The sequence below is a fragment of the Mesoplodon densirostris genome, chromosome 16 (assembly GCF_025265405.1).
Source record: "Mesoplodon densirostris isolate mMesDen1 chromosome 16, mMesDen1 primary haplotype, whole genome shotgun sequence".
Taxonomy (NCBI): Eukaryota; Metazoa; Chordata; class Mammalia; order Artiodactyla; family Ziphiidae; genus Mesoplodon; species Mesoplodon densirostris.
Window position 1 is genome coordinate 84,136,951 of NC_082676.1, and position 21,061 is coordinate 84,158,011.

Below are 21,061 nucleotides of genomic sequence, written 5' to 3' on the forward strand. Positions count from 1 at the left end.
AAACAGTTTCATAGACTTTATGGACTGTATTTTTAAAACTTAGTAGCTGTGAGCCTTGGAGATGTCCTCCCCAGTCTGCAGCGATCCTGGTGAGAAGATTGGATGAGAGAGAGAGAGAGAGAGAGAGAGAGAGAGTTTGTGTGTGTGTGTGTGTCTCTCTCTTGTCTTTATTTTTGTCTGGAGTTTACGGCATCTCTCAAGGTAGTGCAGTTTTGCTGTGAGGGCCATACTTGGCCTCCGGGGTCCGTGACCATGGGTGCTTTCCTAGGGCCACGAGCTCGTGGTCTTCCGTGGGCCCCGGGAATGCTCAGCCAGGCTCCCATTGCCCCAGCCGGTGTGTAGGAACCAGCCTGCAAGTGAAGCCTATCAGGACCCTGCTTTTAAGTTGCTTTTGAGAGCCGTGCACTAGAGAGGAAATTACCTTTTCTTTGAGTTTGATTTCATTATCCCTGTGTTTCCTGTTGCCTGTATAAATCTGCGGATGTCAGGGCAGGAAGCAAAGTCAAGTCTCTGTTTCCATCTCTCTTGGTGGGACTCATCCGTGGAACTTAGCACTTGCTGGTTCTTCGTGTTCAACTCTGGTACCAAGTGTTTCTGAAAAGGGTGGAAAACGAGCTCTCACACTGCTTCCTGGTTGGAGAGGATCTCTAAACCTGGCTCTGTCTTGGAAGGTGGTGGTCACCATCCGTGTCCAGGGCTAGATAGTCTTAGCTCCTCTCAGACCCAAGGTGGTTTTTGCCAAAATAAAAATAAGAAGGGTAAAATGTAGGAAATAAAGCCACTAGAGCCACAGACTTCCTTTGTGGTACTTTTAGCAGTATGTGGGCAATTAAGTCAGCAAATTAAAAACGATGGACCTCCTGTTGTTATGTGCAGGCACTTGCTAAGGGTTTTACATCCATTAAAAACTGACATGTGAGAAAATATTAGGCAACATATGAAATAAAGTGTATCCACCCAGAGTGTATAAAGAAACTACACATTAATCCAAAGACATTCCAATTTTAAAACTGAAGGACATGAACAGAAAATTCATAGAAAAGAAAATACAAATGGCCAATAAATAAGAAAAGATCCTAAAACTGGTAACCAGGGAAATATAAAAGTGAAATGCCATTTTTTTACTTACCCATCAGATCAACAAAATAGAAAGTGTCGCTAAAGGTGTGGGGAGAGAAGGATCGCGGTTTGTGGTAGAGAATCAGTTTAGCTGCTCTGGAGAAATTAGAAGATACGGTGATTCTGTGGTCCAGCAATACTAGAAAGAGATGTATAAGGGTGTTCAAGGCTGTGTTGTTTGTTTTCTAAGTAACGGTTTTATGGGCAGATAATTCACGTACCCAGTTCACTAAAGGGTACAATTCAGCGGTTTTCAGTTTATTTACAGAGTTGTGCAACCATCACCACTATCTGTCTTAGGACATTTCACCATCCCAAAAAGAAGCCCTGCAATGATTACCAGTCACTGACCCCCTACAGAAAGTAGCACTTGGCAACAACTAGTCTACTTTCTGTCTTCGTAGATTTGCCTTTTCTGGACATTTCATATAAATGGAATCATACAGTATATGTTCTTTTGTGACTGGCATATTTCAATTAACATAATGTGTTCAGGGTTCATCCATACTGTAAAGTGTCAGTTCTGGATTACTTTTTATGGCCAAATAATATTCCATTGTATGGATGGACCACATTTTGTTTATCCATTTATTAGTTGATGGACATTTGAACCCTTTGGCTCTTATGAATATTGCTGCTATGAACATTTGTGTACAAGGTTTTCTGTGAACATGTTTTTGATTCCTTCGGAGAGAAAGATATACGTATATATACACATACATATGTATATGGAAATGCTGGGTGCAGTATTTCTTTAATAAGGAAGATCCAGACACACCTCAAATAGGCATCAATAGAGGACTGTCCGACTAGGTGCTGTAAACTTGGACGTCTCTAGGGACCAGACAGGTGATGTCAAGGGATGAAGCTTCCAGAATTAGACCCCAGCGGGGACTGGGTTCCATGCTAAACTAGAGAACACCCAGAGCTGGTCGTTGCCAGACCTGGTCGCTTGGGCCAAGTGAATGTTGCCAGGACTTCTGAGTTTTCACGGAAGATGGAAATACGATTTTTCATGTTGTGTTTTCTTAATTTAAAAACCACATTTGGAAACCAGTCTCTGCTGTTAGAAGTCAAGATGGTGGTGGAGGATGGGTCGTGACTAGTTGAGGCTGGTTACACAGGTTTGTGCACTTTTCCATATGTCGTTATACTTTAATAACAAGTGCCTCCCCCCAAAACCCCACAATACCATGTGGGCTGACCTTGACATAGTCTTTAACCAGATTTGACCCAGAGGTTTCCTGCTTCTGCCCCTTGGGCTCCTGATAAGGAAAGTTCCTCCAGAAATATTTGCCAAGTGAAAGCTTGGATAGCATTATGAAGAGTGTAATGCCTAAAGTCATGTATGTAAAAAATAAAAAGACAAGGTGATACTACAGCTTTCCCACAGGTATACATGGATGTGTATGTAAATGTGTTTAAAAATGGTATACACCAAACTGAAAACAGTGGAAACCTCTGGGGGGGGGTACTAGAAATGGGGTGACGGCCTAAGGAGAACTTTGCTTCTCTGTACAGTTTTAAAGTTTCGATTTTATTTTTTAATTCTTAATTTAAAAAAATAGTCTGGGGACTTCCATGGTGGTGCAGTAGTTAAGAATCTGCCTGCCAATGCAGGGGACACAGGTTCGAGCCCTGGTCCAGGAAGATCCCACATGCCGCAGAGCAACTAAGCCCGTGCGCCACAACTACTGAGCCTGCGCTCTAGAGCCCGTGAGCCACAACTACTGAGCCCACGTGCCAAAACTACTGAAGCCCACACGCCTAGAGCCTGTGCTCCACAACAAGGGAAGCCACCGCAATGAGAAGCCTGCACACCACAAGGAAGAGTAGCCCCCGCTCACCACAACTAGAGAATGCCCGCGCAGAGCAACGAAGACCCAACGTAGCCATAAAAAACAAACAAGCAAAATACTCTGAGTCATAATGAAAGACAAGACTTGAATCAGCCCCTGACTACTATAAGTAAGAGAAGCCTGTGTCTGGCATATGTCCTAGCCAGTACTGCACATATTTTACGTTTTTATAAGGATGATGAATTCACATGTTACTTGTCTAATTAAAAGATAATTTTTAAGGGAATTTTAGGACTTCTATTTCTGGTAGTGATGGGCTAGATTTTTCAGACCAACCCTTTTACTTTAAATTAAAATGCTGGATAAGAGGGCCTCCCTGGTGGCGCAGTGGTTGAGAGTCCGCCTGCCGATGCAGGCGATACGGGTTCGTGCCCCGGTCTGGGAGGATCCCATATGCTGCGGAGCGGCTGGGCCCGTGAGCCATGGCCGCTGAGCCTGCGCGTCCGGAGCCTGTGCTCCGCAACGGGAGGGACCACAACAGTGGGAGGCCCGCATACCGCAAAAAAAAAAAAAAAAAAAAATGCTGGATAAGATACAAAAATCTATTGATGAGCCAGCAGGTTGTAAAGAACATCCAGGTGAGGTGCCAAGGGAAAGCAGGTAAGGTGCACTAAGACACTTTTACCCTGAGGGCCTCAAGGGTTAAGGGCTCAAAGTGGCCGTCTACTAGGAGACCCTCTCTCCATTTTGCTGGAACCCCCAGGGCTGTACCTTCAGTAAGAACAGAAGACAGCATGGAAGGTTTCCCTGGTGCTGAGCAGAGCCTGAGAAAAACCAAAGGAAAGTCTGGTTCCTGAGAAGTGAGGGACAGGGGTGGGTCCTCACCCTGGTTGACAGCACTGGTTACCCCAGGGCACCTCCCACAGTGACCTCAGTCCGTGGGGGTCCTAGACTTGCAGTCCTCCCAGGTGCCTGGCAGGAGCAAACACACATCCTCTGGAGGAAAGTCATTCATCCTAGGCTCAGCCCGCAAATGACTGTCCAAGGAGAACGACTGATAACCAATGAGAAGTGAACACGGTGCCAAGAGTGGGAACCAGCAGAAGGTCTTCCAGTGTCACAGTTATCAGAGTCGGACTAAAACAGTCATGTTTAAAGGAATGAAAGACGAACGTGACACTATCTCCAGGGAAAAAGAAATTGTGAATTACCTAGCAGATTAAAAAAAAAAAGCTGGCTAGAACTTCAAGAAATGAAAAGTAGAATCACCTACTAAATTCAGTGGAGCTGGTGGAGATGCAAAATGGTATAACCCCTTTGGAAAGAAATCTGGCAATATTTAGCAAAATTATATATGTGTTTTCCCTTTGACCCAGGAACCTCCTTTTAGTTCCAATGGCAAAATTAGGAAATAATACATATACAGGTCGTTTCATTGCAGCATTACGTGTAATAGCAAAAGACCAAAAACTTCCTGTGAGTCTATCAACATGTTTTTTTATCCACATGGAAGTGTATTATGCTACTGTTTTTTGGTTTTAGTTTTTAAAATATTCTGCCAGGGAGTGACTGCTAGGATTTATTAAGTTAAAAGAAAAAAGCAAGGCCCAGAAAAGTGTGTATAGTATGCTACCTTTTGCAAAAGGAAGGAGGCGGGGAAATATAAATTGAAATAAAGGAAGGATAAAGGAAAAACTAATAAAATCGTAGCTTAGGGGAAGGGGGAGCAGCAGAGTGAAGTGATAGGAATGGAAACGAGGCTGCTGAATGTACCTTGTTTTGTAGTTTTGACTTTGGGACCATGTAAATGTTTAACTTCATTAAATCAGACAGAAACACAAAGCAAACTGAAGCAGGTGAAATTAACTTGGTATTCGAATCGGTAGCAAAACCACACAGAAAAGAAAATGTCCAGTTTCTTTAAAATACAGTATTTTAATTATACCTATGCCTTCTTCAATTAACGAAATCCTGTTCAACATCACTGAGAATTTTTTAAAATGCAAATTAAAGCGAGATCATTTTTGCCTATCACATTGCCAGCTGTTAAAAAAAATGTGTGGTTAGCAAGTGTATGTGGCAGAGCTGTTAGCCATCTACCAGCCATCTGTCTCCTAAAGGACCTCAGTTGGGGCAAATACTTGACAGGCACCTGCTCCGTGGAAGCTGGGCCCCTCCCTTGGAATGAATTGTGGTTGGTCTAAACCAGCATGTCCTTCCACACCTCTGCTCGGAATTTGGTTATGTCATGGGCAGGGGATGTGTTTCTGGCCAGGGTGGGGGCAGGTCTGAGAGAATGGCTTTCTGGAAAGTTCTCTAGCCCAAAGGGACCAGAAATGGGGACACAGCCGTTTTGGTGTTGGTTGGACACTGTCGTCGAGGGTATGGCACCTCTATTCTTAGGACATAGGCATCTTGCAGTCCTCTTGGGACTCCTCTTGGTCATTGAGGTGTCCTTGGGCCACTAAATTGACCAACCCTAGAACCCCCTCCATTGCACTTCTTGTTACATGAGATAATGGCGTCTTCCTCTCTAAGCCAGTTTTAACTGTTCCTGAAATTTGGAACTGAAAGTATCCTTGATGTGGCAGAGTGGTTGGGAAACAGGCACTTTTATTCTTGGCTGGTGATGGTTTAAATTGGTACAACTTTGTCAGGGCAATATCTATCAAAATTTAATATATCTGTTTTTGGGAATTCCCTGGTGGTCTGGTGGTTAAGACTCGACCCTTCCAACTGCAGGAGGTGCAGGTTCAATCCCTGGTCGGGGAACTAAGATCCCTCATGCTGTGCAGTGTGGCCAAAAAAAATAAAGTAAATAAAATATCTTTGGCCAGCAATTCCACAAGTAGGGCTGTATCTCACAGAGGAACTCTCACAGTTAAATTAAGTTTCATGTACAAGCATGTTTGCAGTAGCAAAAGATGAGAAACAGCTTAGATAGTCATCAGTATGGGCCCGGTTAAGTAAATTAAGGTATATTCTTGCAATTGGATTCTAAGAGGGAGTTTTTCTAATTAGGTAGGTATTTGTCCTACATGGGAAGATGTCCAAAGTATATTTAGTTTAAAGAGCAAGTTGGGAGTTCCCTGGTGGTCCAGTGGTTAAGACTTGGCGCTTTCACTGTCGTGGACCGGGGTTCAATACCTGGTCGGGGAACTAACATCCTGCAAGCCACAAAAAAAAAAAAAAAGTTGTTGCAAGTCAATATGTATATTATGATCTCTACTGTGTAAACACATTATAAATAAATAACAATATATTCTAGTTATGATGTATCTCTGTTGTTTCTGCCCATTCAAAACTCTGCCCCTTTTTTCCTGCTAGTGAGAGCATCCTGACTTCACCCCTGAGGCCCTGGCTCCATCCCTGGCCCAGGCCTGGCCTAGCTGAGCTCTGCAGCCCCCATGGTGGTTGCCTGAAAATGAACCCATGAACCCAATGAACCTTAATGAAACCCAATTCTAAGACTTGAGCCAGGGATTTCCCTGGTGGCGCAGTGGTTAAGAATCTACCTGCCAATGCAGGGGACACAGGTTCAAGCCCTGGTCTGGGAAGATCCCACATGCCGCAGAGCAACTAAGCTTGTGCGCCACAACTACTGAGCCCACGTGTCACAACTACTGAAGCCTGTGGGCCTAGGTCCTGTGTTCCGTAACCAGAGAAGCCACCACAATGAGAAGCCCGCACACCACAACGAAGAGTAGCCCCCACTCGCCACAACTAGAGAAAGTCCACACGCAGCAACAAAGACCCAACACAGCCAAAAATAAATAAATAAGTTTATTAAAAAAAAAAAAAAGACTTGAGCCAGAACTACTGGAAAGAGAATCTGTCTTTTCACTTGAAGCTGGGAGGGTGTAAGTCCACAGCTGGGGTGGGAGAGGCGGGGGGGCAATCACGTGGATGGAGGGTGACCACACAGAGGAACACAGAGCTGAGAAATGAAGAGACCCGAAGTCCTTATGATGACGCTTGTGCCCTGGATCTTGACACGCCTAAACATGGTTTCTATACCCTGGGCTTCTAAATTATGAATCAATAGATGCTTCCCAACTTTTTTTTCCCCAAATCAGTTCAGGGTGATTTTCTTTTACCAGCAACTGAGAGATTCCTGATGAATTCACAAATACATATACCTATGGATTTTTATAAGAAACATCTGGAAAACTGTGTTCTTAGCTGTTAAGAGGGGTTGTCTCTGGAGATTGGGATTTTAGGAGAGTTAAACTTTTTTTCTGGCCGTGCCACGCAGCATGTGGGATCCGAGTTCCCGGACCAGGTATCCAACCCAGGCCCTGGTAGTGAGAGCACCGAGTCCTAACCACTGGACTGCCAGGGAATTCCCTAAACTTTCTAAATTATGGCTTTGCTGTCCAACATGGAAACCTGTAGCCAACGTGGCAGTTGAGGAGCCCTTGAAATGTGCCCAAATGGAGATGCACTGTGTGTGCAGAAGACGTATATAAAAAGAATGTAAAAGTTCTCATTCATAATTTAAAAAATCAATTACCCATTGAAATGATACTATTTTGGATAGATTGGGTTAAATAAAACATATTACTAAAATTAATTTCACCTGTTTCTTTTTACTCCTCTCAATGTGGCTACAAATTTTTTTTCAATGACTTTTATGGTTTGCATTTGGCATCACACTTCTGTTAGGGCTGGTAAAGAGAGCACATGAAAGCCAACCTGTAAATCTTCGCCGAATGAATATCACGTTTAAAGTGTTTGCAACATGCAGTATTAACTTTGTGATCAGATCAAGAAAATGAAGTCGAGAAATGTTTAACGCAGTTGCTGATATTTGCGTGGTGACCCCAATTGCACCTCAGCCCCTGGGATTTTGCGTCACCTGCTGGACTAGGAATTAGTTGGTGGAGTAATCAAGAGCATGGGCTTTAGAATTCCACAGACCAGGATCTGACCCCAGCTCGCCCTTTGTGGCCTTGGAGGAGTTCATTTAATCCTCTGAGCCCTGGTGTTTTCAGCCACAGAATGGGGCGAAACACGCTTTCCTCCATAGGTGTAGCTTGACAAAGGCGTTTGAAAGGAGAACTTGTGCCCCTTTGTTCCCTGGGCTTGAGCTACCAAGCCCTAAGGTGCAGTTTCCCTCCTAACTTTGTGGAGCTGAGATTGCTGGCTGTCCACCAAATCCATTTTCTCCTTCCACCAAAATTAGGTGGTAGCTGAACACACCACTAGATTCCTTTTCCCCTCTGCCTCCCTGGCACGTGATCCCTGTGCCTCGGGCAATGTAGATTGGACAGCCAAACTGAGCTGAGCCATTCAGAGTCTTTCCTCGGAGTTTAGATGTGGCGGCCAAGAACATGTGCCTCCCAGGTCTCCTGCTGTGGGAGCACAGCTGACCTACAGCCCCAATCAGATTTTAAACTCAGAACCAGGCAAGCACCTCAGTTCCAGTTCTCTGAGAGTGAGCATCGGGGGATGGGAGGGTGGGGGGTTGGACCTGGGGAAGCGATGCCTGACGTTTGCCCACTGGTCACCACCATGCACGCTTTACACACACCCTGGGCAGTCAGTGCTGCCCGTTCATCGGTCACTCTTCCCCAGAGCATATTCTGGACCTTCTCCATCATCCCCAGCTGGATGCAACTTTCTGCAGCCCCAGAGTTGCCATCTGGATGCAAGTCTGTCACATTCCACTCCCCCTCCAGGCCTGTGTAATTTCCTCTTTCTGTCTCTCCTTCTCTCTGTTTCTTTTGCACACGGTCTCTGCCTCTCTCAGGAAAGAGAAAACCAAAAGCACCCATCCACCAGATTTTAGAAACTGGAACACAGATGACCTAGTGGACCTGACTTAGCAGAGTAGAGAAAGCTGAAAGCTAAGCTGTCAGAGGCAGAAGCCAAGCAGCAGCCACCTGAGCTCCCCAGACCCCCAGAAAGCCTGCAGAATCCAGGACTTCCTAAAATCAGGAAGATTGGTACAAAGTATTAAAAGGAGCCATTGGGCCCCCAGACCTCCCCTCCCACTTTGTATCCAGCTAAGAGACCCCTCCTCCTCCACCCTGGCAGAAGCCTGAGACCAAATAGGCTCTGATTTGGGGAACACCAGGCAGAGCCAAAGGCAGGGAGAGTTCATCTTGAAAGCAGGGGTATTTGATGAAAACTGCTTTCTGTAATATGAGAATGCTCTTTTCCCTGTTAGGCTCCTAGAATGCTCATGATCAAGTTACTTCTCCAGGCTAGAGCTTAAATGAGTCCTTTCTAGAAAAACTGAGTGGCCTAAGAGAAAGTACTGACAGGTGTTCAAGGACACCCCTCCCCCTGGTGAAGTTCTCCAGTTGTTCAATTCCCTCTCTTGTATGCAGAGTGACTCACTCCACGCATATGACTGAACAATCCAGGGTCACCTGGCAGGCTAGGAAACCCTCCAACAGGAGAAACAAACACATTAAAAAACAAACAAACAACAAAAGGAACTGCAGCAAACAAAGATGACAGAGGGAGCAGGAACAAAGTTAACTGTCCTCAGAGAGATGAGAGCAAGTATTGTAATCATGAAACAAGAACAGCAAGTATGAGAAAAGCAACAGCTTGAGAATAAGAAAGCACTGGGAAATTGAAGACAGGATAGCAGAAATAAAAACATTCAACAAAATGCTTAGAAGAAAATGAAGAGAACATCCTCTAGATCTGCGTTCTAGAAAGTGCACTGATTTTAAGTGATGAAAAATGGAAGAGGAGTTAAAATGACTTGAGAGGATTAGAACAGAAGGTCCAATATCTTTTTTTATATATAAATTTATGTATTTAATTTATTTATTTGGCTGTGTTGGGTCTTTGTTGCTGCATACAGGCTTTCTCTAGTTGCAGCCAGCGGGGGCTACTCTTTGTTACGGTGCATGGGCTTCTCATTGCAGTGGCTTCTCTGGTTGTGGAGCACAGGTTCTAGGCGCGTGGGCTTCAGTAGTTGTGGCACATGGGCTCAGTAGTTGTGGCTCGTGGGCTCTAAAGCGCAGGCTCAGTAGCTGTTGCACACGGGCTTAGTAGTTGTGGCTCGTGGGCTCTAAAGCGCAGGCTCAGTAGCTGTTGCACACGGGCTTAGTTGCTCCGCAGCATGTGGGAACTTCCCCGACCAGGTCTCAAACCTATGTCCCCTGCATTGGTAGGCGGATTCTTAAGCACTGTGCCACCAGGGAAGTCCAGAAGGTCCAATATCTGAATAATCAAAATTCTGGAAAAGGAGAAAAGAAAGCAGAAGGGGAACACTATCAAATAAATAACTCAAATTCATTTCTCAGAACAGAAAAACATGAGTTTCCAGATTGAAATAGCTGCTTGAGTGTCCATTATGGAATTTCAGGATACAGGTTAAAAAAAAAAAAGATTTACAAGGTTCCAAAGAGAAAATACCAGTCACGTGCAAAGGATCAGGTATCAGAATGGCCCTGGACATCCACAGTAGCAATACTGGAAGCCAAAAGGCAATGAAGCAGTGTCTTTCAAATTCTGAGAAACAATTGCCAATCTGTAATCCATACTCAGTCACATGAGAATGAAGGTTTTTGCACATGAGGGTTCCCCAAAATTTACTTGCCATATACTTTTTCTGCTGCAAGACTTCAAACTACATTTCCCAGACTCCCTTGTCTTGGCCTCGGGCTAGATTCTATTATACTAGTGAGATGCACTAATGAGAGATGGAAGAGAAGACATTTCCTGTTTCTGGTGGTGCCTTCACTGGTGGCTGGTGGGTCTGGGCTCATGAGATTGCTTTGGACTCACAGTTCCAACAGTGGGTACAACAGGCTTGATGACAGAACTCCCTGAAATATTGTTTTTCCCCTTTGCTCCTCCAGCCCCGAGGGCACTAATTTCTGAGTGGTCTCATCTTCCCTCTTTGTAATACTGAAGCCCTTTTAACATGTTTGTACCATTTTCCTGTATTAAATGTTATGTTTAATTACTTGAGAATTCTGCTGTTTTCCTGAATGGATTTTCTGGGCCTTGGGCTGACTGAGATTCCACTCTTGTAGTTGTACCATCTGGAACACATCTCCTCCAAGGCCACATGGCAGCAGAGGAGTGAGATGGAGGAAGCACACCAGCTCGTAAGAGCTTTGTCTTAGAAGTAGCATATGTCACTTCCTTTCATAGTCCCTTGGCCAAATTATTCATTTAACCCCAATTTAACTGCATGGAAGGCTTGGAAATATAGGGGAGCTCTTGGAATAGTTGTTGAGCACGAAGTGTCTCTACTACAATGAGAAAGATAAAGACGTGGTATGAGGAAACAGAATGATGCAAGAGAGAAAGAGAGAGAGAGAGAGAGAGGGAGGCAAAGGATAGTCCCAGATTGATGGCAGTGGAGAGTCCCAGGCTGATGGCAGCAGCCCTGAGGGCAACCTGCCCAATTTGGATCCCAAGGAAGGAGGCTCCAGAAGGGATGTCTCTGGAAACAAAATGAAACAAATAGATTTTCTGACCAGTTTCACCAGGTGGAAAGTTGTGTTGAGAGGCATGTATAGAGCTGAAGGAAGATGTGAGGAGACCTAACTGTTGATTCTAAGAATGAATCAAAGAAATTTAAGAGAGAAAGAGAGAAGGAGTGATTAATTCCAGGAAGAACCAAGAGTTGTATAAGAAGGAAACTAAGAAAAATAATTCACTAGGCTGAGCAGTGAACAACATTTGCATAGATATAATTATGGAAACAGTAAACATGGATTTACCAAAACTGATGAAATTGTGTTGAGAGGTGTGGTACTGCACTGCAATTCTGATACTGACCACCAGAGTTGGCACAGACTCCACAAGTTAAGGACATGATCCTCAACAAGACTGCCCTGACCTCAGATATCCACTGCAAGTTTGGAGTTTCCCAGGCCACCTACACTTCTGACCAACTGGCTGCAAATTCAGGGGTTCCTATGACCCACTCGGGTTCGATAATGCACTAGGTCAACTCACAGAATTCAGGAAAGCACTATACTTATGATTACAGTTTTATTATAAAGGATACAAATCAGGACCAGCCATGGGCCATGAAGGGACCCAAGGTCTGGGAGAGTCTTGAATATGGAGCGCTCTGTATCCTCTCTCTGTGGAATCAGAATGCATCCCCCTCCTCTGATTATCACCAACCAGGAAGCTCAGCTGAGCTTGGTGTCCAGAGATTTTATTGGGGTTTCATTACTTAGGCATGATTGACTGAATCATTGGCCATGAGACTGACTTCAGTCTCCAGCTCCCCACCTTCTCCCCAGAGGTTGGGTTGATATCACTGGCTCAAACCCCAGTTACAGAATCACATAGTTGGTCTTCGGGGTATGACTAGCACCCACCCTGAAGCTATCCAGGGGTCCAGCAGGAATAACAAAGGCATTCCTATCACCGAGGAAATGACTAGGGTTTGAAGCTGTATCCCGGAAAATGGGATAAAGACCAGACTAATGACTGGACAACAGGAGGATGAGAGGGAAAGTATGCATGTGTCTGTGTGGTTTAAAGAGTTAAATCTGCACCTTGCAAAGTGGGATGTCCATAGATACCATCTAAACTGGAAAAATCAAGTAATAGCATTAGAAGCATGTTATTTAGAAATATGGCAAGAGATACTAGAAGAAATGGGAGTGGACTCAGAAGTGAGGAGATACTTTCCTTGTTGCTACAGATTTCGTAGAACTATTTGACTTACACAGCTCGGTATGTGTGTTACCTTGATTTAAAAAAAAATCAAAGGGAGGGAATTCCCTGGCAGTCCAGTGGTTAGGACTCCATGCTTCCACTTCAGGGGCACAGGTTCGATCCCTGATTGGGGATCCTGCATGCCCTAAGGTGCGGCAAAAAAAAAAAAAAAAAAAAAAAAAAAAAAAATTAAAGGGAAAATGAGGAAGAAAGGGAAAGCGTGGCTGTGGTTGAGCCAGTGCTCAGGTATGGACCAGAGAAATGATGCTCTTAGGGAGAGAACTGCTGACCTGGGAAGACACCTTACTGCAGGTTTGCAGGATGTAAAGGTGAGCAAGAAGCCTGTGGTAGGAAGCAGAGCCTGAAAAGGCAGCAGATCGGGAGGAAGGGGGAACCAAGGGTGTTCTCCCAGCAGCCACCAGAGAGATGTCCAAAGCTGCCTAGAGGTGGAATGAGATGAGAGATCCAGTGACATGGAGGTCCCTGGTGACATGAGGGAGTTATCTGGGTGGAGTGATGGGGCGGAGGCGAGGCTGCAGAGAGGGAAGGAGGGACAGGCTAATGGGGATGTGGATGGAACTACTATGGGTCATCTTTCCGGGAAGTTTGGGCACCCAGGGCAGGAGAGAGAGGGGATTGTATGTTTTTAAGACGAGAGAGCCATGAGAGTGAGTAAATGCTGTTGGAAAGCAGCCAGCCGAGGGGGAGGTTAAACATTCAAGGGGTGAGTGGATCCTCTGGGTATGAGGTCTCCCAAGAGGCAGGAGAAGGCAGAGACAGCTGTGCCCTCGGCCCTCCCAGGGGAGCGGAAGGTGCACAGCTGCCCTGTGCAGGAGGGAGATGCTCACTTATCCTCAGACACCCGGCTACTGGGGTGCAGTCCCCACCCCACAGATGGAAGGCAGTAATTGGCCTCATTCCATGGCTGGAGAAGCCCCTGGGAACCCAGATTTTTCTGTCTCCAAAGCTACGCTCTTACTGCACTTGTTCTGCGGAGGAGGAAGATGTGGCCCTGCCCTCTGGAGCTCCTAGTCTGAGGTGAAGCTGCCAGACAGAGTACAGGCAGTTCAGGCAAGGGCCAGAGGGGAAGCCCCAAACTCCATTGCCTGAAGGGCCAGGACGAATCCAGAAATGGAACAAGGGGGCCACACGTGTGGCAGCTATGTGAGCATGGAGACAGTAAGGAGGGGAGGGGGCTGTGACCACATGAGGGCTCGTGTCCCCCTCCAGCGGGGTATTCCCATAGTCCACCCAGGAGCAGCTCCCTATGGCCAGCTCTTTGGGTTTTCAGAGAACTGGAGTATCCCGATTTCAGGGTGAACTCATCTCCAGATCAGAGAGACATGGGATATTGAGATGGAGGGGCCCCTGACCAGCCGGGAAGTGGCTAGGCACGTCCAGGGAGGCCGTTGCCAGGTGCTGCTGGGGTGGGGACTGGGGAGGGCAGAGGGCGGGGGTGGGGCGGGGGGCCTTGTGCACAGAGGAAGCGAGCAGGGGGCGCAGAGAGGGACGAGCTGACCAGGGTGGCCCGAGGGTGGCCCCTACGACGCCATCTGGTCCTTTGGGACCCACGCCCACCGTCCTGGCTGCAACACTCCCCGCCTCCTCAGGCCTGTCCTCGCCACTCCAGGGTCCAGGACCGGGGGTCCAAGGTGAGGAGGGGGAGGCCTCTTCAGGTGGCCCAGGATGGGGCTTCACTAACTGAGTGTCATCTAATTGAGTGCTAATTATGCCCAATTTGTACCCTGGCCAGGGGCGCCCTGAGGCTGTGCCTGCCCTTCACGGGGCGGCAGGGCCCCAGCTGAGAGCCTCCCACCCTTCCTACCACAGGCTCCCGGCGACAGTCGCCAACCCCGGCGCGGACGCGCGCACCCAGGGATGCGGCCGGGCGAGTGGCCGGGCGGGGAAGGGTTAAGCCCACCGAGCTTGCGGCTGCCTAGAGCGGCGGCGGCGGCGGCGGCGGCAGCGGCGGCAGCGGGGGCCGGGGCGCGGGGCCGCGCGGGCGGCGGGCGGGGGACAGGATGCGGATGCCGGGGGGACTTCCTGTGCCGGCCCCCGCCGCCCCCGCCCCCGGCCCGGCCGCTGCCCGCACGGACGCACGGCCGGCGGGTCGCACGCTCGGGCGGGCGGGCGAGCGAACGGGGACCCCCGGCCCGGCCGCGGCGCCCGCCGCCCGCGGGGCCCGGCCCAGGCTGCCCGCCCGCGGGCTCCCGGCACCTGTGGCCGCTGGCGGACCCTGGCCTGGCCCGCGCTGCCCCAGGCTGAAAAGACACCGGTGGCACCCGGCCCCGCCGACCTCGGGCTGGGTCGTCCACCGGGTCCGCCCTCGGGGCCGCCCCGTAGCCCTCGGCTCCCGCGATGGTCCCGCACGGCCGGCCCTGAGCCCCGCGCTGGCTGGGGACTCGGCCTCCTCCAGCCCCACCCTCCAGGGAGCCGACACCAACTTCTGCTTTTGAACTCCGCTCTGCCCCCTTCTTTTGGCCCCGCGCGACCTCGGCAACCCAGACCGCGGCAGACCCTCCTGAGTCCCCAGAAAGGCCCCCGGGTGGCCTGGTGCCTTCCCGGCTCTTTCTGGATGGAGGCTCCTCAGGAGGGTGCTGGCTGAACGCTTTGGCCTTCACCTTCCAGCCCCTGCTGACCACACCTCCCCTAGTGCAGAGGCTGCGTGAGGAGCAGGAAATGCTGTACCAGGTGAGGCCCAGTGGGTAGGACAGCTGGGTGAACCTAGGGACGCTTCTCTTAAGAGGCTTTGGACTGGATTCTGCAGGGCTAGGGAGACCTGGAGTCACCCTGTTAGGAGGGCAGGGAGGACGGGACATGGGCACACCTCTGCAGGGACCAAGGTGGACGCAGGAGAGAGGCGGGGAGCCCTCCAGACCTCAGGACTGCCTGGGCACAGGGCCAGACAGGCAGCCCGCCAGTTCCGTGGGTCGTGGTACCCTGGAAACCTGCCTTCCTGGGAGCTGAGGTGGCACCTGGACTGACCCACATGGCCTGGAACCGCTGGTCTGCTGGCGGCCTGGGAAGGTGGGGTGAACCCCCAGAGCAGCCTGGGAGGCAGGAGGCCAGGGAATTGAACAGACTTGTCAGTGCTTGGAAGGGGGCTAGGGGAGTGTGAGATGGACAAGTCTCTCTTTTTTCTGCAGACTTCCCCAAATGTCCTTTCTGGGAGTGCACCTAGCCACCTTAGTGTCGTCCCTCAGTGACGCACAGCTGCATGGACTGCCCCGGGTGTGGGGCTGAATGCGGGCCCCGCAGAGAGTCTGGAGAGGCAGGACTCCATGTGCAGGCGAACGGGCTGGGGATCCAAGCCTCTAGGCCACCCCTGCTCATCCCTTTCCCGGCTGTGGACCACACTGTCCTCCTTTCCAGCAGGGGTGAGCTGCCAGCTCTGGGGGGTGTCAAAGGAGTTGGTGCCCCTGGGCGTGGGGCTCACAGCATTCCCACGCATCTGAACAGCTTCCTTCCTTCCTCAGCACAGCTGGCTCCCTGGGATCTCCGTCTGACTGCCAGGATGGAGGTAGGGCCGGCAACCAAGACCTTCGTGCTGGAGCTTCGATGTCTTGAAGATGGGGGCTCAAGGCCTGACACCCTCTCAGGTGAGTGGCGGGGGGGGCCTCTGACCTCCTAAACCAGGAGGTGGTCCTCAGGTCCCCAGCAAGGATCCTTTGACAGAACCCAGGCCTGCCACAGCTGGGAGGGAGCCCTGAATGGTGGTGTGCAGCCTGCTGTCTGGAGGGGCACCCACCTGGCAGTTTCGGGGTGTGGAGGGCAGGCTGCACCCACACACATCGGCAGGTTGAGAGCAGGTGGCTCTCGCAGACTGCAGTCTTGCTGGTGAGGGCTGCCTGGCAGTGCAGACGTTCTCAGTCCCTGCCCCGGACCTGGATAAGTGCTGGCTGGGACCCTCTGCTGTTTCCCCAGGACTCACACAGCCTCCATTTTCCTCCCACTTGTCCCTGGCTCCAGACTCAAGGTCCCAGATTGAATTCAGCGGCAGGGGGGCCCTCTTGTCATTGGCCGCTTGGCTTTTCTTTGGCCTCTGACCTCGTCCACTTTTCCTTGACCTCTGCTTCCATCCAGCTTTCTCCCCTCTTGCCCAGAGGCAACCGTGGCCCTGCAGAACCTTCCAAGACCCCGTCTCTCTCTGGGACCTGCTCTGGGCGAATCTTTCCATGGTGGCCACGCTCGTGGGACTCAACTCCCCACTCTGGGCTTCGAGGGTGCTGAGTGAGGGGCTGGGGCAGGGTTGAACAGAGCATGAAAAGGACCAAGGGAACTGGAGGGGTTGGATGGGGATGTGTGGACTTAACTAGGACTCTTTTGGCTATTTTTTTTTTTTTTTTTTTTTTTTTTTTTGCCCGTGCTGCGCAGCTTGCAAGATCTTAGTTCCCTGGCCAGGGATTGAACCCGCACCCTCAGCAGTGAAAGCTCCGAGTCCTAACCTCTGGATCGCCAGGGAATTCCCAGGACTCTTTTGGCTTAAATATTTAACTGACAAAAATCTCGCGAGAGCAGACATATCGGGTGACACTTAAGTATACATTTACTACAGCATTGTTGTTAACAATGTTTAAAATGCCATAAGAAGTCGGGAGTGGCCATATGGCCGAGCACTGTCCTAGATATGAGAGGACCCACACAGAGGCGTGATGTGTCCCTGCTGCCCCCAGAGGTGGTGGGAGAAGGGAGTGTCCATGTGACCTTCGATTTGCCGAGAAAACAGGTTTTCATGGCTGTCTTCGCTCCCTTCCCGCGTACTCCCACCTGATGTGAGTGTTTAGGGAAAATGCAGTCACTGATCCATTAGTCTAAGCAAAGGTTATTGGAAGTAGTTTCCTAAAAGGGAATTATTTACATGTAGATATCCCTTGGCTTTATTAATTCAATATATTCCTTTTGATGATATTGTATGAAGAACGGATGTTGAAATCAGACTTGGGAATGGAGAAAGCCTCTTCGGATTTTCTGATAACACAGCAGGAATGCTCAAAGTGAGAAATTGCGTGTGGGTTTTGTGAAACAGCAATGGAATGAGTCCCGTTTAGCTGAGCTTACACTACGTCCTGTAGCGTGCTGGGGCTGCACATTTATCCCCTCTAATTCTCATGATTTCCCTGAAAGGGATTTGTCTGCTTTAGCAGATGGGGAAATTTAGGTTCCCAGAGGTTAAATAATTGGCTAGTTGCCATGTTGACTTGGGGCTGTGAGTTGGTCCTTTCCATCCCAGAATAACAATCTAAAACACTTCCAGCCTAAGGACTGTTTCAGATGGAGCTAGTTATATCCTCAGTATTTCCAAACTGTTTGTTAGTTTTCAAACCCATTCCAAACCCACAGGGAGAGGGATTTTTCAAGCACCTGCTAGGGGTAATGTCAGGGCTCTTCCTGCTTCACTCATTAAGCTGTTGGGGTGGGTGTCACTAAGCTATGTTACAGACAAGGAGGGCCCTGAACCTGCAGGAAGTTAGACAGCTGCTAACTGGTAGAGTTTTTCTGAACTGAGGACTTCCGACCTGGAAACCTCGTGTTCTCTCTGACACTTCGGTGACTTTTAGAAACTGCCACGGAAACACTTCCAGGCAGCCTTACAGAAATTCTTTATTAGGTACAGAGAAGGTGAGTTCCATTCATTTAAGATGTGACCTTAACTGAGGTCTGAGTTCAGCATGGGCTTGTGGCTTAGCCGTGGGAATGGCTGGTTCACTGTTTCCTACTGGATGGCAGTTAAGCCCAAAGGACTTCTCAGGGAGTGGTGCTAGGGAGCCGCAGGCACCCACGGTGTCACTGCCAAGGTCTAAGGCATGGAGACTGTGTGGCAGAAGGCCCAGAGGAGAGGTCAGGGGGCTGGGGTCCAGAGTGATGTGACCATCTGTCCCTGAGGCACATTTCCAAGCCAACTCCACACCTCTGGGCGTTTCCGTTTCTACCATACCGCCATTGTCACTTGGTCCAGTGTTTTGGGGTCCCTGCTGAGGGCTCAGGAGTGTATGGTAGAGTGACTGTACATGGGGCAGGATAAGGGGGGAGATCCTGGGAGTCTGGATCGGAGAGCTGCCTGTAGATCTTTCTCTCCTGGCTTCCTGCCATTTCCACTACAGGTGGCAGCGGTGGGAGTGAGAGTCAGGAGGAGGAAGAGGCTCAGGAGAGGAGCAGTAGCCCACCACGGCCAGCAGTCTCAGCCCCGACGGGGGCCGGTGCAACCGCTGAGGGAGCCCCGCTAGAACAGCAGGAGTTGCAACCCCAACAGTTAGAACAGCAGCCAGAGCTGCAGTGGCAGGCACAGCAGGAGCAGCTGCAACAGCTGCAGCCACGAGACCAAGTGTCAGGACATCAGCCAAACTCGCAGCAGCAACAGCAGCAGCAAGACGGGCAAGAGCAGCTGCCTCGACCACAGCCGGAAGAACCCCAGTCTGTGCAACAGGAGCCACTGCAACCACAGCTGCAGCTGATGCAACAGCAGAAACAGTTACAAGAGCAGCACATGCAAGAGCACCAGCTGTCACAGCAACAGCAGGAACAGTTCCAGCAGCAGCAAGATGGGCAACAGCAGCTGCCTCGACAGCAGCAAGAACTACAGGAAGATCCCCAGTCTGTGCAACATGAGCAGCGGAAACCACAGCCGCAGCGGCTGCAACAGCAGGAACAATCACAGGAGCAGCAAGTGCAAGAACAGCAGCTGTCGCAGCAGCAGCGGGAACAGTTACAGTCACAGCAGCTGCCACCACAACAGCAACAGTTGCAACAGCAGTTACAGCAGGAACAGTCACAGCTGCAGCAGCAGGAACAGTTACAACCGCAGCAGGAACAGTTACAGCTGCAGCAGCGACAGTTACAGCAGCTGCAGCAGCAGGAACAGTTACAGCAACAGCAGAAACAGTTACAACCGCAGCAGGAACAGTTACAGCTGCAGCAGCAGCAACAGTTACAGCTGCAGCAGCAACAGTTACAGCAGCAGCAGCAGCTGCAGCAGCAACAGTTACAGCTGCAGCAGCAGGAGCAGTTGCAGCAGCTGCAGCAGCAGCAGTTGCAGCAGCAGCGGCTGTTGCAGCAGCAGCAAGAACAGTTACAGCAGCAGCTGTTGCAGCAGCAGCAAGAGCAGTTGCAGCTATTGCAGCAGCAGCAAGAACAGTTACAGCAGCAGCTGCTGCAGCAGCAACAGTTACAGCAGCAGCAGCTGCTGCAGCAGCAGCAAGAACAGTTGCAACAGCAGCAGCTGCAGCCCCGGCCACTGGAGCCAGAGGAGGAGGAGGAAGAGGTGGAGCTGGAGCTCATGCCGGTGGACTTGGGGTCGGAGCAGGAGCTGGAGCGGCAGCGGCAGGAGCTGGAGCGGCAGCAGGAACAGCGGCAGCTGCAGCTCAAACTGCAGGAGCAACTGCAGCAGCTGGAGAAGCAGCTGGAGCAGCAGCAGCAGCTGGAGGAGCAGCAGGAGGTGCAGCTGGAGCTGACCCCGGTGGAGCTGGGAGCCCAGCCGCCCGAGCTGCAGCTGGAGCTGACCCCCGTGCCGCCGGAGCTGCAGCTGGAGCTGGTGCCCGCCGCGGGGGGCGGTGGTGCCGCCGGCCCGGGGACGCCCGCCGCGGTCGTGGTGGCGCCCCCGGGCTACCTGGTGCTGCAGGAGCTCATGGTGCTGCCGGCCGTGTCGGCGCCCTCGGTGGTGGCCATCCCGGGCCCGGCGGGCAGCGCGGCCCTGACGCCGGCCCGGCAGCGGCGGCGGCGGCGCGCCCGGGACCGGCCGACCATCTGCGGGGAGTGCGGCAAGGGCTTCAGCCGCAGCACGGACCTGGTGCGGCACCAGGCCACGCACACGGGCGAGCGGCCCCACCGCTGCGGCGAGTGCGGCAAGAGCTTCTCGCAGCACTCGAATCTGGTGACGCACCAGCGCATCCACACGGGCGAGAAGCCCTACGCGTGCCCGTACTGCGCCAAGCGCTTCAGCGAGAGCTCGGCGCTCGTGCAGCACCAGCGCACGCACACGGGCGAGCGGCCCTACGCCTGCGGCGACTGCGGCAAGCGCTTCAGCGTCTCGTCCAACCTGCTGCGCCACCGCCGCACGCACTCGGGCGAGCGGCCTTACGTGTGCGAGGACTGCGGCGAGCGCTTCCGCCACAAGGTGCAGATCCGCCGCCACGAGCGCCAGCTGCACGGCGCCGGCCGCTCCCGGGGCCTGGGCCTGCTCCGCGGCGCGCGCGCGGCCGCCGGCGGGGCCCCGCGCGCCGAGCAGGCTGCGGACAAGGCGCCGTGACCCCGGGCGGGGGCCGAGGTCGGGGAGGGCGCCGCTCTCTCTGCCCCCAACCCGGGAAGCGCCGCGCCCGCTAGGACGTCTTGACCCAGTTCCGGGGTCTCGGGGCGTCCTGGAATATCGCCGGGAAAAGGCTGCCATCCTCCCGGGTCAACTGAGTGGTCGGACAGGTTCACCCTCAGAAACACTCCACAGGAGGATGTCGACGAGGCTAAAACAGCACGGATGTTGCACATCAGTACAAACAGCA

At 51.0% G+C, this 21,061-nt stretch overlaps 1 protein-coding gene across 3 annotated transcripts; it reads left to right on the forward strand.

Annotated features, from left to right (window-relative positions):
• Positions 1-14,859: 14,859 nt before the first annotated feature.
• On the forward strand, positions 14,860-20,814 carry ZNF853 (zinc finger protein 853). Of its 3 annotated transcripts, none has more exons than XM_060077840.1 (3): positions 14,860-15,263; positions 16,049-16,171; positions 18,674-20,814. In XM_060077840.1, exons 2-3 carry the CDS (start codon positions 16,087-16,089, stop codon positions 20,812-20,814), a joined length of 2,226 nt encoding a protein of 741 aa, XP_059933823.1. In that variant the 5' UTR covers positions 14,860-15,263; positions 16,049-16,086. The 3 variants fall into 3 exon arrangements, with proteins under 3 accessions (XP_059933823.1, XP_059933822.1, XP_059933824.1); XM_060077839.1 differs by lacking the exon at positions 14,860-15,263 and adding an exon at positions 15,808-15,949 and having other exon boundaries at positions 16,054-16,171; XM_060077841.1 differs by lacking the exon at positions 14,860-15,263 and adding an exon at positions 15,909-15,949.
• Positions 20,815-21,061: the final 247 nt, after the last annotated feature.